Source organism: Centrocercus urophasianus, unplaced genomic scaffold (assembly GCF_019232065.1).
Source record: "Centrocercus urophasianus isolate 14NV4802_14NV808 unplaced genomic scaffold, USGS_Curo_1.0 seq_13, whole genome shotgun sequence".
Taxonomy (NCBI): domain Eukaryota; kingdom Metazoa; phylum Chordata; class Aves; order Galliformes; family Phasianidae; genus Centrocercus; species Centrocercus urophasianus.
The window spans coordinates 8,369,339-8,384,317 of record NW_024884475.1 but is presented as its reverse complement, the minus strand read 5'-3'; the positions used below and the strand labels follow the sequence as shown (position 1 = coordinate 8,384,317).

The window sequence follows — 14,979 nt, the reverse complement described above, 5'->3', positions numbered from 1 at the left end:
CATCCTTAACTGTCACACCTACTGGATCCTTTAAGAACTACTTCCATATATTATTAATTTGTTGAGTATAACCTTTATCCTGTTCACCAGGCTTAGTTACAGATTAACTGGTTGGGTCTGGGTCCAGAAATATTTTAGATAATATTAGTGTAGCTAAAAATATGTTAAATTATATAGCAAAAAGCAAACAACTTCAGAAACAAAATTTCAATGGAAGACATTATTTATTACTGGGAATGGAAGGTGGCCTTGGTTTCCAGTACTGACATTAATCCTGTACCTCTATATCTGAATCTGACCTTGGATACCCATTCTTGCAAATGCAGAAGTATGCTTTTCAAGGAGAAAACAGAAAGAAATGTAGAAAGGAAACGCAATCCCTTATGCCTTCGGCTCCCTCTTGTGGTGTGTCGATGCTGATCTGCCTTACGTCTGCTTGCATATATATTAAAGTTGTGTCACCAGCAAACGCTGAGGAAGAGGTACTGAATATTCTTTAGGAGTTCCATGAATATATGCACCAGCAGAGGAGATCTTTACCCAGTAGTTAAGAATTAAAAACTTTTGACTGTGATAGCCTTTTCACCAACGCAAAGCGTATTATCTATCCAGCAAGAAGTAGTTCCTTCTTTTCCTTTATTTCATTTGATAGATATATATTTGTATATACACACAGTACAATATTTTTCTTTTGTGATAGAGAAGAAATGATAGTTTTCATTGCTGGTCGCTCATTAAGTCAACAGATTCCAGTTAATAATGAAAAAAATTAAACATTTAATATCAAAAGCACCTTCAAGTATCGTCTATACATTTTAGTATCCAGTATATAGTAAGGATTTGTTTGTATTTTATGAAAACTGTATTTGAATAGACTATTTTTACTCTCATACATTAGAGTAGTATTCATATCAGGCATGGAGTTTAAAAGGACATCTTGAGGTCCCTAGTAGCTCTTCACAAGAACCACGCATAGGTCACTTGCACAATCACTGTGTATGTTTCAAACCAGGGCTTAATCATCAGCAAAGTCAAGATGCAATTAGCATGTTTAAGAACACATCACTTTGTTCTTCAACAACAGGTCAGGGTATGGTCCTTGATGTGAAGAAATACATAACATCTTTGTAAAACAATATCTGACCTAGGCGTAATAGTATTGAAATTCCTAGAGCTATTCATCCCTTAATCTTTCTGTATAAAAATAATTCAGTTTAGGCATATATTGCACTATTTTTCTCATGCCAGATAGCTCTCACCCTGCATTATCTGTTCTTTTTGCTTATCTAAGAATACACTAAGATTTTAATTTCCATGGAGAACCTAGGAATAGGGCAACAAACACACATAAGGTGTGCAGTAAGGGGATGTCTATAATATCAATGATAATCTCAGAGGCATTCACAAAGGAAACTACACATTGGATTTGGAAATCATTTTCTCCAGTAGATTCATCATTCTCTCCTGTAGCTGTAAGCTTTGGACTTGAATGATGTTTTGCTGATCCAGAATCCTGCGTACTTCTCTACAGGTTTCTTCCATAGCTCTGCTCAACTTCTTTTGTTCTTCCAACATAGCCTCCATTAATTTTAGCTTCTTCTTTTGAAAGCTGCAGCTTTGCATTTTCCTTTTCTTAACTGGCCTTTCTTCAGTTCTGAAACAGGAAGATTTGTTTACAATTAAAATCACATTTATGGAAAAGGAAAAAAAAAACCAAAAAGCTACGTTAGGACCTAGGACAAGCTATAACTAAGTTCGATTAATAAAAAAATGTTCTCCAATAAATTCACTCTCAGAATTGTGCCAAAACAAAAGTATTTATTCCATTGTTTTATAACATTACTGACTGTAAAAATAGGTTTTAAAATCTCATCATTTTTAACAAGATTTTTTTCCCACAGAATCCTAGGTATAACATTGTCTTTTTATCTTGCTTTTTACGTGCTGAGTTTCTAAACTGTGCTGGGGGAGTCTTTTTGCTCACATGGTCATTATATCTATTGTAGTTCAAGCTGTGAGTGAACTACTCATCTGAAAAACTTCCAGTTACAGATGGGCAACTTCCTTTCAATCTTAGCATGACAGTCTATGTATCCAGAGTCCCCAGCATCAAAGTTACCCAATGATGAGTCTCAAATTCCCTTTACACAAACAGCAATCTCAGCTGTATTCTGCCAAACACTGCATTCTTTCCAGGGGAAATCCAGTAAAAGCACAGTTTTGAGCAGAATGCCATGTCAACAACTTGTAGATTTCAAGACAACCTTGATTGAGGACATCAACCTAGCACTAGAGGAATGTTTTTACTGATGTGAAGAAGGAGAGTCAGGAGGGAGGTCACTCAGCTGTGACAACTCTGTATTACATTTCCATATATGTTCTTATCCTACTTGACATTCAGTTCTCTCTGCAATAAAAATAAACAGACCTAAGAACCTGGAAGACTTGCTGCAAATACAACAAAAAGACACAATTCCCTTGACATTTCCGGGTGTAGTAGAACACAGAGGGTGAAGCCTATGAAAAGAAATAAGTGGATTGTGTTAAATGTTATTAAAATCTTAGAGGAAGAAGAATAGAATAGATCTTGAAGGAAGCTGCTTCACTACTGCTTGGTCATACATCCTCCTCTGCACAGGTAAGAAACCATGACTGCTATGTACCAATCTGAATAATAACCCATTTTTAATGAAAAAGAACTATCAGTGACCTGAAAATAAATATTAGTATTAGAAATGGAAGATCTTCATCGTTTGAGAACTGAGAATCAGAACAACTATGTCTTCTGATAAACATAGGCTCATTCAAATACAGTCAAACGCATCCATGAATTAATGAGACTCATCCTTGAATTGAAGAGTACAACCACAAAAAGGTCTGATCTTACTCTTTTGGTGTGTAAGCCTTGTGTACCAGTCAATTTACCTTTCAGAAATTGAAGAATAGCAAAGATGGAATGAACGCAATACACAACCACTTCAAGGAAACAAGCAAAAAATACTGGGAGGGCCTCAAAATCAAAGTTTAACTCACTATTTTCCAACTAGAACCATGACACTGGTTTAAACAAGGAACAGATTATTACAGTGAAGAATGAATTCCCCATCTTCTGCATATATCAGTACTAGGCTGGATGTGTAGTGAAAAATTTCTAAGAGTAAAACCATAAGAACAAAGAGGCAACAGAGATATGAAGCTCTGAGTCAGAAGTCACTGCTGTGGGGAGCCATGCCACAGAATGCCCTCCATAACACCTTCGGGCTCCACATAAGAATAACTGAATTTAAATACATGGATGGTGTTTTTTAACAGGCAGCCACTCCAGCTGGCATTGAGGTTTTATTATAGTCTATTAACCTATGAATGTAAATTATTTTCTGTCCCATTTTCAGCATGGTAGAAATGGCAAAACTGATGAGGTCTGAACCCCAGTCACAACCTGTATAATTATATTTTGTCATTATTTCAACAATAAAGAAACAAGGCTATAAGTTAGACAATGGGATGAAAAAACAGTTTTCAATTAGATAAAAAGTCATTCATGAGTGTTGTTAGAAATTCTGATTTTAGAAGCTTAAGTTGCAGTACAAGACTCCATCACTTTGAATTATCCAACAATAACTCTATTATTGTCAGATGCTTTATTGACATTGCAATACAATATAAGCTTGTAAAATACTGAGCAAATACCAGGCATCACATTAAAATAAAATAGAAATTTCAAAGATTTTTCTGACCTTTGAATTGCAACAAAAATAGGAATTAATATGATCCCATGGTTAGGGAATCATCCCTGATAGGAACAAATCTAACATCTTGCAACAAAAAATACATCTTTATGTTATCAGATAGTCTAGTGTATGAAATACACCTCACTGTTTTAGGTAAGCAACCTCTTAACTATTAAAAAAATATTAGAAACCAATTTAAGAATTGGTGAAGGAGTTCTTGCATGAGAGATGTCTTTCCATTCACAGATACTAAACCATGAGAGGTTGTTTATCAGGGGATATCAAGCCATTGCAATGGACTGTGATGTAAAAAATTATTGCCTGCGAACAAGACGACTGTTACAGGTCAGGATTTATATACTAGTTTTTAATATAGTCAGCTATTCAAGGACCATTTGCTTGAATGATTGAGTGGACTTATCCTACTTTTACCCATCCGAGAGTAGGCCTGGAAACAATAATCCAAACTTGTTAGGTTGATTCTTCTTCCAGCGTTACACCGTCTCAGTTGCGTGACTGACAGATAATTTTATTGTTACAGTTAAACCCTCACAAACTCGTGATAAGATCTGCAGGACCAACTTTTTCCTGCCAGAAAACTGTAATCAACTCTTATTTCACACCACTCTGGATGAAAAATGAGACCGGTGAAGTCTAAAGTACATAGCCTGCCTTCTGCTAAAATGCTGCCTTCCAGACAACTCCAATCTTATCAAAGGAAAAGGAAACACATTTGCATTCTCAACCAAGCATTTACTTTGAAAAAATGCCATTCTTCATTTTATATAATGCACGCAATGTTCTTTCAAACTGCATGAACAGCATTTCAGTGTCCACGGCAATATTTACTTTGCAACTTTTCACCATTTTAATAATAGCTGAAGCCAGGGAAATCTCATACCATTACTCCTACCAAAAAAAACAAAACAACAAAAAACCTAGAGCAAGCCAAAAATCATCTAAGCAAAATGTGGTAAGAGATACAATGCTGCAGCACTATCATGAACATGCCTGTACTCCTATCACAAACACACTACCTCCTATGAGCACAGACATACATGCTGAATTTTGGCAATACTAAATGACTTTTTGCCCAGTCCTCCTATTCCCTTCCAATCTCTCGTGAAAGAAGAAAGAAATTGCCCAAATTCAGCAGAATGGGAAAGGTAATCCAATTTGTGATTTACAGGAAAGCTGCAAGAGCCATTAGAGAAAAATGTTCCAGGATTTCCCTTTTGAGATAACAGATCCCATTCATTCTGTGAAATACTAGAAGGCGGGGAAAAAAAAATCAGATGCTACCTCAGCTTGTAAGAAAGTAAGCTTGATGAGCTCTCTGAATGTTCATCTTCAAAGCACTCTTCTCTTCCTTCGTATGTAAACTGATTATATGGCAAATACAGAGGTGTAGACTTAGCTGATGGTGACTGCGAGGCCTCTGTCTGTGATGTAGAAGGACCTGGTTGCTGATTTTCATGCATTTTCACATCACTGTGGTCTGTCACTTTGGATAAGATCCTATCAATGGTTTTGTAGTAAGGCCAGTCTGGTGCAACAGTTTCACTGTCAGTCATGCATTTTAATTTCCTGCAAGAAAAGGCATACAGCATTAGAGCTTGTTTTCTTTTTTAAGTACTCTTCATACAGATCTTCTATATGAGTATTTCCCATTATGAGTATCAATGTCTACAAATATCATTCATATTCTCCTCCTCACTTTGCCAAAAAGGTCAACATCACCCGTTAGAACATTCCAGTAACAACAATAAGATATGGATGCCTGCTTATCTGTTACAGGGTAAAGATCAGTATGGGAAGAAATATAGCTTCATTTATTTAAAATAATAATAATAAAGCAGTTAATAATGCATTATAAACAGTAAACAAAAAGATTACAGTTGAAGAACTGTCAGCCATGACCTTGTCCCTCACATAAGTTTTGTTATAAGATTTATCATTGAGTCCTAATGTGAAGTTCACCCATTCAACATCCACTGTTATTTTATTCACTTTTTTTTAAAATATTTTATTGAGAAATAAAAAACCTGAGGTGAACAGACACATGTCAAAGACACTCCACTGGCCAGCTAATATCTCAGAATTTCCTCCTGTTTGCTTTTTGCCTTTCCCAGATGGGATCTTTAAGTTAGTCTAACCAAAAGTTCATCAAAGGAAGAAAACAGGGAAGGCAAGATTGATGACGAAAGCTCCATTTTCATGAACCAGGTTTCATTTACATTAAAAAAAAAAAAAAAAAAAAAGATGAAAACGATTCCTGGACACCTGGCCCAGCCTTTTTTCTTGAAGCTTTCCACATTTTCCCTCCTCTTAATCCATCCTGCCCACATCAGTCCCAGAAAAGATAGAATTAAGTAACAACATGTAAACACAATAAAAATGCTGCCAAACTTAAAAGTGGGAACTTGAAGTTCTTCCTTTTAGACACCACTGAGCTTAGGATAAGGGGAAATCCACCAGTAAGAAAAGAAGGCAGAAAGATTTGCTTAGATTTTGCAGACATTTAAGGATTCTTCTTTTTTTTCTTGTCCTTGCAAGGTCTGATGAGCTTTCCCAGCTTTTTGGGAAAGTCTTTCATAGCAAAGCCTCCACACCTGTCTGTTTTTTTCATGCCCTCTATGCATTCAAAATTTTAATTTCATACACGTTTCGCAACCTGCTGCTGCAATTTCATAGTCAGAGAATATCTAGCACAACTTACAAACTCATCTATATCCGTCAAGTACAGACACAGAATAGCAAAATATGGGGCTCAAAGCAACCATCATTTGATATTGATTATTTTTGTCTAATTGTTCAGACTATTTGTATGCCAAACATATCAATTATGCCACTATAAGCTTCTCGCTGGGTCTACATTTCCCATTTTCTTGTCTATGTCCATTTTCTTCAGTCCATTTAAGCATTTTACAGTACCATCCTCAGATACTCGTTGAATGCATTCGCCATGGTCTGTCATCCTCATGGATAAGACAGCAAAAAGCCATGCATGAGCACATCCCTGTCATGTCAGAGCAGTCCTGCAGTTGGATTAAGACATCACCAGACATGGTTTGAGCCTTCAGAATGGCAAAACATTCTCCCAAAAAAGACAAGAAATCTCAGATGTGGTATTCTGCCAACTTTGTTCCGGGCCAGGCAGAGGACTCGTGTTAAGCCTGGTGTCAGCCAGCTCCCCCATGTCCGTGTGCAGAACTGCTGCCCAGTCAGTCCACCTTCAATCTGTGCAGAGGATTCAGTTGTCCCTGGGACAGGATTTGGGACACCATAATATAAAAAGGACATAAAACTACTACAGAGCATCCAAAGGAGGGCTATGAAGATGGTTATGGGTCTAGAGAGCAAGATGTAGGAGGAGCAGCTGAGGTCCCCTGGCTCGTTCAGCTCACAGCAGAAAAGGCTGAGGGAATGCCTCTATTTGGTCTAAGCTCAAAGAAGGCAGCTCCATCCAGCATTATTTTGCCTTGAATCAGTGTCCTGATGACTATTCTGAATACATTAACTTCCAAGCACTATTATGTTTATCACTATTCTTCCTTTATTTTTATTATATCATCCTGAACTAAATGTTAATTTCCTTACTTCAGCAAAACTTCTCAGGAGCAGGTATTTTGCCCAGTTATATCAGAACTTTGGTTTCTTGTGTTTGATCTCAGCTATGTGCCTAGACCCCATTTTTGCTAGCACTCAGGATTTTGAAGGAGAGCTGTAGTTTGTTACCTGCCCACACAGTTCTAGGACTGCAGCTATACAAATCTAGGTATTTCTATGGCTCTGATTGCACTGGATGGGTACAGATTCTTCTACTTCTGTCTATTTAACATAGCTCTCGGCTAAAAGAAATAAGAAAGTTGACATTATCAGAAGGTTGACATGAGAATTTCATTAGCTTAAAAGCAGCACCAGCAGCAACCAACTACCTGTATGGAGTCTGGCTCATATACAAAGGAAAAAAGATGAAATAGATAAAGAGATGAGAAGATAATGGGCAAGGGAGCGTCTACTCCAGAAAACAGGTAGGAATACTGTGAGCGGTGGAGGAAAACAGGGAGAACAAATCAAATAGATAACTTGGCAACATTAAGATCAAGCTTCAGGATTCACTGATTATTTTGAAACAAACCAGAAAACTGAGAGAGACAGCTAAGAGCTTCCTCCTGCACCAAGATAAGTAACCCTGGCAGAACTGAAGTCTAAGGCAAAGATGCATTCACTGCTCCCAGTCAATCATTATCATAAATAATCACAACAGGTTGTAGTTGCATCCAAAATGTAAAGCTGCTTTTCTCTTTGTTTTGCTTTTGTGTGGCTTTGTTTCATGTTTCTTGTTGGTTTTGTTTTTTCCTTGAAAAGTGAAGAAGTTAGAAAGAAATAGGACAACATTTTTCAACTCTCTGAAAAGGTAGATAATAACAGGACAAGGGGAAATGGTTTTAAGCTGAAGGAGGGAAGATTTAGGTTGGATATCAGGGGGAAGTTCTTTATTATGAGAGTGGTGAGGTGCTGGCACAGGTTGTGGATGCCCCGTCCTTAGAGACATTCAAGGCCGGGTTGTACGGGGTGCTGGGCAGCCTGGTCCAGTATTAAATGTGGAGGTTGGCTGCCCTGCATGCAGCAGGGGGGTTGGAACTTGATGATCCTTGAGGTCCTTCTAACCTAAACCATTCTATGATTTACACTGGGATGCAGCACTTTGGAAAAGAGAGGAAGACAAGCCAAACATTCAACACTTTGAAAACATAAATTGGGCAAATCATTGCCTGAGTGAGTGAGCAAGGCAGAAAAATAAGGTAGGAGTAAGTGAGAAAGTGAACAGAGTTTGCAAAATAAATTCCTGCTGAGTTTATCTGGACCTGTCACAGTTTCATGAGGCTCTATTAAAATCCAGCTGAGAGCAGAGGCAATGGAGAGCTCTCTCCAAAAACTGGCATCAAAGTTGAGTTTCCAGGGGACAAATTTCTGAAGTATAAAAAATACTGTTACCCAGTTAATCTGAAAGATGGCTGTGAGTCTTATTGGAGGGAAGTGAACAAATTAATGGGTTTTGAAGTCCTACTGCCAAAACATTCCTCAGAATGGACTGCAACACCAGCTGAGTAATTTGTGCTGCCGTTGACCTTCCTTCAGACTTTGTTCTCTGTGCCTATTATCTGCCTTCTAAAGTAGAATTATTACAATATTATTACAATATTACATTGTAGAGAGTTTTTAAAAATCATTAAATCATTATGTCATCAGTAAAGACGACAATTTGCTTTTTTTTTTTTTTTTTTTGCTTTTTTAACTCTCTGCTCAACACGCTATTGCTTTTTTATTATTATTACAGTATTTGATATTACTGCTTGCCTTAAGGAATGGATACAAGATTCATCTCTTGGGGTTTCTGTGAAAAGCTTTCGAAATAAATAATAAATAGCAACTGTTCATGAGCTAGTCAATGGGGGAGGGAAAGAAAGATGTATGAAAGTACAGTCCTTAAGTTGTGCATCTGCTATAAATTATCGAAATTAAAGAGAAAGCTGGTAAAATATTCAAATTTAACTTTCTGCATTAAATTTGATTCACTTACATTTCATCATTTGCTGTAGCACAGGTTAAATGTTTTACTTGCTTAATGTCACAGAGGATAGCAATGAATTACACAAGCAACAATAATTAATTGCTATCATGTACACATGAAAACAAAAAAATAAACTGATCACATATTCAAATCGTGAGACTGATTCAAATTTACCAATCGCTAACATTAATTGACTGTGATTCAAATCAAACAGCAACAGCTGCATCCTATTTCCTAGGCTTTGGGAGGGTGATGTTACTGAAAACAATAAATTTGCATTCACACAGCTTCTATTTTTAAACATCAGAGGGAATCAGTCAAAACTGAGAATGACTGTACAAGCTTTCCAAACCCTGTTTTGTTTCTATAAGCCAGAGCATGCTGTGCCAGTAGTAGTACAAGAGCAGATACAGTGCATTAAGTGCAGTATATTAGCACTGATGAGGAAGTTCTTTCTTTCAGAATGACTAATGTCAGGGTTATATGTGCTGAATGCCCCAAGTAGCCTATATAATAGGAAGAATTCAGCAAATACTCTAAGTGATGCTGAAGTGCAAGTAATGGCATACTAATCCCAGCAAAACTTCTGATACTCAGCACATCTGAAAGACAACTTGAATTCCAGCAGGCCTGGCTCAGCCCCTTGTCCCTCCTGACAGACACAGTGGGACGTTCATGCATCCTGCTCCCCAGGTGATTTTAAAAATCAAGTTTAAGACCTGTTGGTTGCTCTGCCCACAGGAATCATTTCAGCTTCAGGTGCGATTCCTAAAAGCAGAATTTTACCCAGATGTACCTGCAAAAGTTTTCCTTCCGGATGTGCAAAATTTTCCACTTAGACAAGCTAACTATACATTAAGTCCCACAGTGGATTTAATTGTTCCTTAATATATGGAAACTTTTGGGTAAGGTTGTTTAACCTTGAAAGATTCTTCCAAATGCACTTGGGCTACCATAATGCAGAGGAGTGCAGATCATCATCATACTGCCTCTATTCCGACAAAGGTCCGTATGAAATACTTGAAGAAACATGTTGATATTTTTTGAGGGGGGAAATTCAACTGGAACAGTACTTGTTTCCTTTTCCATTGACAGCAATATCCTGACATCCACTATCTTTTATGACTCTAATTAGAAGACAAATGATGCCTGTATTTTTATTTAATAAATCTGATCTTTCATGAGAATAATAAAACAACCTACCACTCCGTTGGTCTTGGTGACTGTCAGTGGTAATGAGTTCCACATGCTCATTATGCAGCGTAATACAAACTTACATGGCTTTTCAACTAGTTTTACATTTCTTACCTTGCAGTTTCAACAACTTCTGGTATTATGGTGAAAGAAGTGCCTGCTTTGTATTCTCAAAAATTGTGCAGTATGTTTTCACACACCTCTACAACTCATTTCTGATTTTGGGTTTTTTTTTCCAAGCAAATCACAGACTTTCCCATTTCTCTTAATGAAGAAAGCTTTCCACATCTTATCCCAATCATGTTTTCTAAACAGCTTCCCATTCACTTGTCACCTTGTTGAAATGTAGGGCATTCAGAAATAAGCATAATTCCAGGAGGGAATAATGAGTATGATAGATTTATATAATGGCATTGTAACATTTGCATGATGTTTTTACTACAGGCTTGGAGGAATGAGATATGATAGCCCTAAAATTGTGTTAGTGCTCAGAAGCTCACATGCTCTGAGCTACCCCTGAACTAAATTTGTCAGCACAGCATTCCACATGGGATAAAAAGATGCAGCCAGAAACCTGGGTGAACACCTGGGCTGTTAGCTCAGCCCAAGCTCCAGGCCACCGTTGGCACTGATGTATTTCCATTAGCTGCAGCTTATGCAATACCTGCTGGATAAGTGCTCCTCCCCTACTTACGTATATGTTTGTCTCACTTTGGCTTTTTCAGCACTGTAAGTAATGGCTTTCATTGGGCAAAACAAGCAAAACAATATAGAACTGGATCAGAAGTCTAGGGGATCCTCAGAGTGGAAAACAACATTATGTCTTCACCATTATAAATGTGTTTACTATTTTAGATCCTTTAATATTTCAGAGAATTAATAGTTGTTTCAGAGAGGTCCCAGGATGTGACTTGGCAGCAAGAACACTTACCACTGAACTTTGCTAACAGCTAGGAAAAATATTCAAGTACTCCTATTCCTGCTAAAGGAAAAATACACATAGATGTGTATACTCTTACATATATGTATGCGCTCATAAGTAGTTTGCAGGGCAAAAAAAAAAATTTGCCTTTATGAAATTATATCACAACACTATGTAACACTATTTTCTGATTAATTATTCTACTCTTGTTCATTTCTGACTATCAAAGTAGAGACCATAGCAACTTTATGACACTACAGTTGCCTGATGCAGTGGGAAGAAATCACCACTTGGTGCAGGACAAAGCTGAGGCTTTGCTATTGGTGCTACATTCCCACATTGGGCTCGCTAACTCTACGTCATAATTATAGACTGTCTCAGATGACTTTACCCACTTTCAGGATATTTTTTCTTCATTGCAGAGTGCAGCCGTGATGTGTGGAAACACACAAAGATAAAGCACTTTAAGTACACTTCTTTAAGTATCCTCCAGACACCAAAATGTAGATTAAAACTCAGGTGCCTCAAAGCAAAGCCAGCAATCAGTGGTAACTAACATCATTTGGTTTCACCACAATGTTTTCTATTCTCACATGCCAACAAAAAGCTTCCAGAAAACGATGAATTTTAAGTCATATCTTATATTTGTCCCTGGGTTTTCTATCACCTCCCCTTGAAAGCAAAGCAAACAAACCTGCGTTGGATAGAAACAAACAGTATAGGAGATGCATTTCAAGTCCAAGAGCCCCGTGATGGTGCAAGGCAGTTTTATAACTCTCATAAATTAGCATCTTAATCAACGAGTGGGGAGCCGCAATGCACTGCAAAACAGAGCAGCAGCATGACAACACGCAGCAGAAGCAATCTCAGAAGTTCACAGAGACATAAGATTTTTTTAAGCACTGCGTTTCCACACACGCGCACACACACGCAGACTGCATGGGTGTGAGGGGTTCATTTCTTCCCTTCCCCCGCTGCAACTTTAAAGGAAAAACATTAATTAGAAAAGCTGAGACGGTCTGACTGATGATAACACTGAAAATTTAGAACAAAGGCTGACAGAGATAGCCTATTGTGCTTGGCAATTACGGCACTTCAATATTGCGCGGTGTTGCTAGCTAGACACCTGTAAAATGCTGGTGCTGTGAGCTGTGCTGCTCAGCAGGAAGGCTGCAGATCTAGCAGGCTAAGCAGGGGCCTGGGAGCCAGCAGCTCCCAGCTCTGCAGCTGAGTGGCAACTGCTGGGCGATGCAGGGCAAAAATGGATCGTGCTTCCAGCCTTCTCACTCAGTCTGGGAGAAGAAAATTACAAGGATTACCACAGGGTTAGTCAAACATTTTAGAGGCATTAGCATCTGCTGGAAAACGTGGATTTAATATTATGAAAAATGATGTTAAACATTGTGCTCGTGGGTCTTACAAATGCAGGAGGACACTCAAAGTTAAGGGGTTTACAGGATTCTCCCTAGTTTTCTATGTGATGAGCAGTGTCTGCATTAAGTACAGGAGGATGCCTTACAGAGAAGCAAGCAGTTTTAACATGGTTGCCTGCTGTAATAACCTTTTTTATTATTAATATGAGCTTTGAGGAGAGATTAAATAAAAGAGTCACATATTTGATTTTCTTGCATTACAAGCACACGGCTAAAATCACCACTCAGGATTTCCAGTATGAGGCAGTTTGTGCCTCGCAGAGATAAAAATTTTAGAAAAAGAGAAAAGAAAAAAAAAGAGAAAGAGAAGCATTTGTTTCTGCTAAGTTCCAATTCCTTTTCCCCTCAAAGCAACAAACGTCTCTCGTTTTCCAAGCCAACTTCCCCTCCTGCTCCATCTCATCTCGCAGCCACCTCCGCCCTCCCCCAGCTCCTCGGGAGCGGCATTGACGGTGCACATCGATCCCCTCCCTGCAGATATAGCAGCGCTGCCTATAATTACAGCAATGTGTGTCACTCAGCAATAAGGCATTCCATTATTCCCGGCCCCTTGAAATGTAACCCTTCAACTCACACGAATAAAACCCAGGAGCTTCGTTCCCCAAAAGCATTATTCAGTATTTATTATAAAGCAAGCAAAACTTTGCCTTGTCACACCGACCCTCTCTGGCCACTTCTAACTGCAGGAGTTTCCTTGCAAGCAGCTGCTGCCAGGCTGACACAATCAGCAAAGAGAAAAAAAAATCTGCTTTCCCACTAACTGCATTTCCATCCCTCTACATCATAACACTGCGAGTTAATTACGACGCGACAAAGTTGTCCCGGAGTTTGCAATGAAATGGGGGAAAAATGAAGCATGACGTAACAGCGATGGCGAGAGAGAATTTTAAAAGCGATACGAACAATCTTTAATCTCTTATCTACACATTTGCTGAAGGATACTTCTTTCTGAAAGGCAAACAGCGCAGCCTTGCCCCTGCTAACATCTCTTAAAATAAAAAGAATTAACTGAAGCTTACCTGTACTGGAATGTCATATTTGTAATTTTTATCTTTATTTCCTCTCCGTGGCGAATTTCTCCCGTCATTTCAAAGAGTTTGTTAGCCATTTTCTCATAAACTTTGGCATTCCTTTTAGTTTGTTTCAGTTCATCAAAAAATTCTTCCCAGACCAGCATTAAACCTCTCATTTCTGCATCAGTCCAGTTTCTGGCCCTCCTGTGTTTCTCAGTCTGAGAAGAGACAATGTAACTGGGAATTTCTGCTGCAGCCATTGCTGACTGACCTAAAAGGGTTTTAAAAGAGGACACTTAATATAGATTGAGTTTTTAGCTTAGGTTTTTGTAGTGCAAGACATGCATATGTGGATAAAGAATTTGAATGACAACAGAACATATGAAACCTTTTTGCAACAGCTTGAAGCTTGAGTGCACAAAATGGGGCCTACATCTGACAGGCAGGAATTTAGTTAAAAGCTTTTAAACAGAGAAACGTCATTTTGATGTCACGTTTCCATAGCAACAGAGCAACTGCATAAGCTACAACAACAAAAACCTTTTAACTGAAAGCCAAAGAATCAGGACAAAGTTGACAGGCCATCAATATTAAAGCTTTTAAACACTTTAGGTTTAACAAAAAAAAAAAAAAAAAGAGAGAGAGAGAGAGAGATCTATGCAGCCTTTGAGAAGCTACTTTTAAGTTTCTACTTCTTTTTCAGCTTTCCCTTACCTTTTAGGCAGACAATCTGCTGGCGGGGGGTCATGGTCGCCTGAACAAGCTTTTAAGTTGCGCCTTGACAGCCTCTCTGGGAGGCTGCAAGGACTGAGGCCATGTACACACACACACACACAAAAAAAAAAAAAAAAAAAAAAATTTTTTTTTTTTTTTTAAATATAATCTGAAAAAAAAAAAAAAAAAAAAAAAAAGCATCAGCCAGCTTCATGGCAACTATACATCTCCCAGCTAATCAATGCTGGAGCGGGCAGCCTCATTAAAAGGGTGCCTGCGTCTGTTTTTAAGCACATGCACAAAATACCATTTAAGTGTTTAAATATAGAGAGAAATGCATATGCAATTTTAATACAAAGCCACTTTTTTTTTTTTCTTTTTCTCCCTGAGATGT

General features: G+C 38.1%; 1 protein-coding gene across 1 annotated transcript; it reads right to left on the bottom strand.

The window, feature by feature from the left end:
* Positions 1-640: 640 nt before the first annotated feature.
* Positions 641-14,293, bottom strand: MSANTD1 (Myb/SANT DNA binding domain containing 1). Its single transcript, XM_042812338.1, has 4 exons — positions 14,260-14,293; positions 13,878-14,142; positions 5,034-5,318; positions 641-1,654 (listed from the first exon to the last, which is right to left on the bottom strand). The coding sequence occupies exons 2-4, from the start codon at positions 14,129-14,131 to the stop codon at positions 1,414-1,416; spliced, it is 780 nt and encodes a 259-aa protein (XP_042668272.1). The 5' UTR covers positions 14,132-14,142; positions 14,260-14,293; the 3' UTR covers positions 641-1,413.
* Positions 14,294-14,979: the final 686 nt, after the last annotated feature.

Coding starts and splice junctions, on each gene's coding strand:
- MSANTD1 (XM_042812338.1), bottom strand. CDS start 14,131: ATGGCTGCAGCAGAAATTCCCAGTTACATTGTCTCTTCTCAGACTGAG. Junction 5,319..13,877: donor AATATGACATTCCAGTACAG/GTAAGCTTCAGT, acceptor CTTTTCTTGCAG/GAAATTAAAATGCATGACTG. Junction 1,655..5,033: donor TTACTTTCTTACAAGCTGAG/GTAGCATCTGAT, acceptor TTCCTGTTTCAG/AACTGAAGAAAGGCCAGTTA.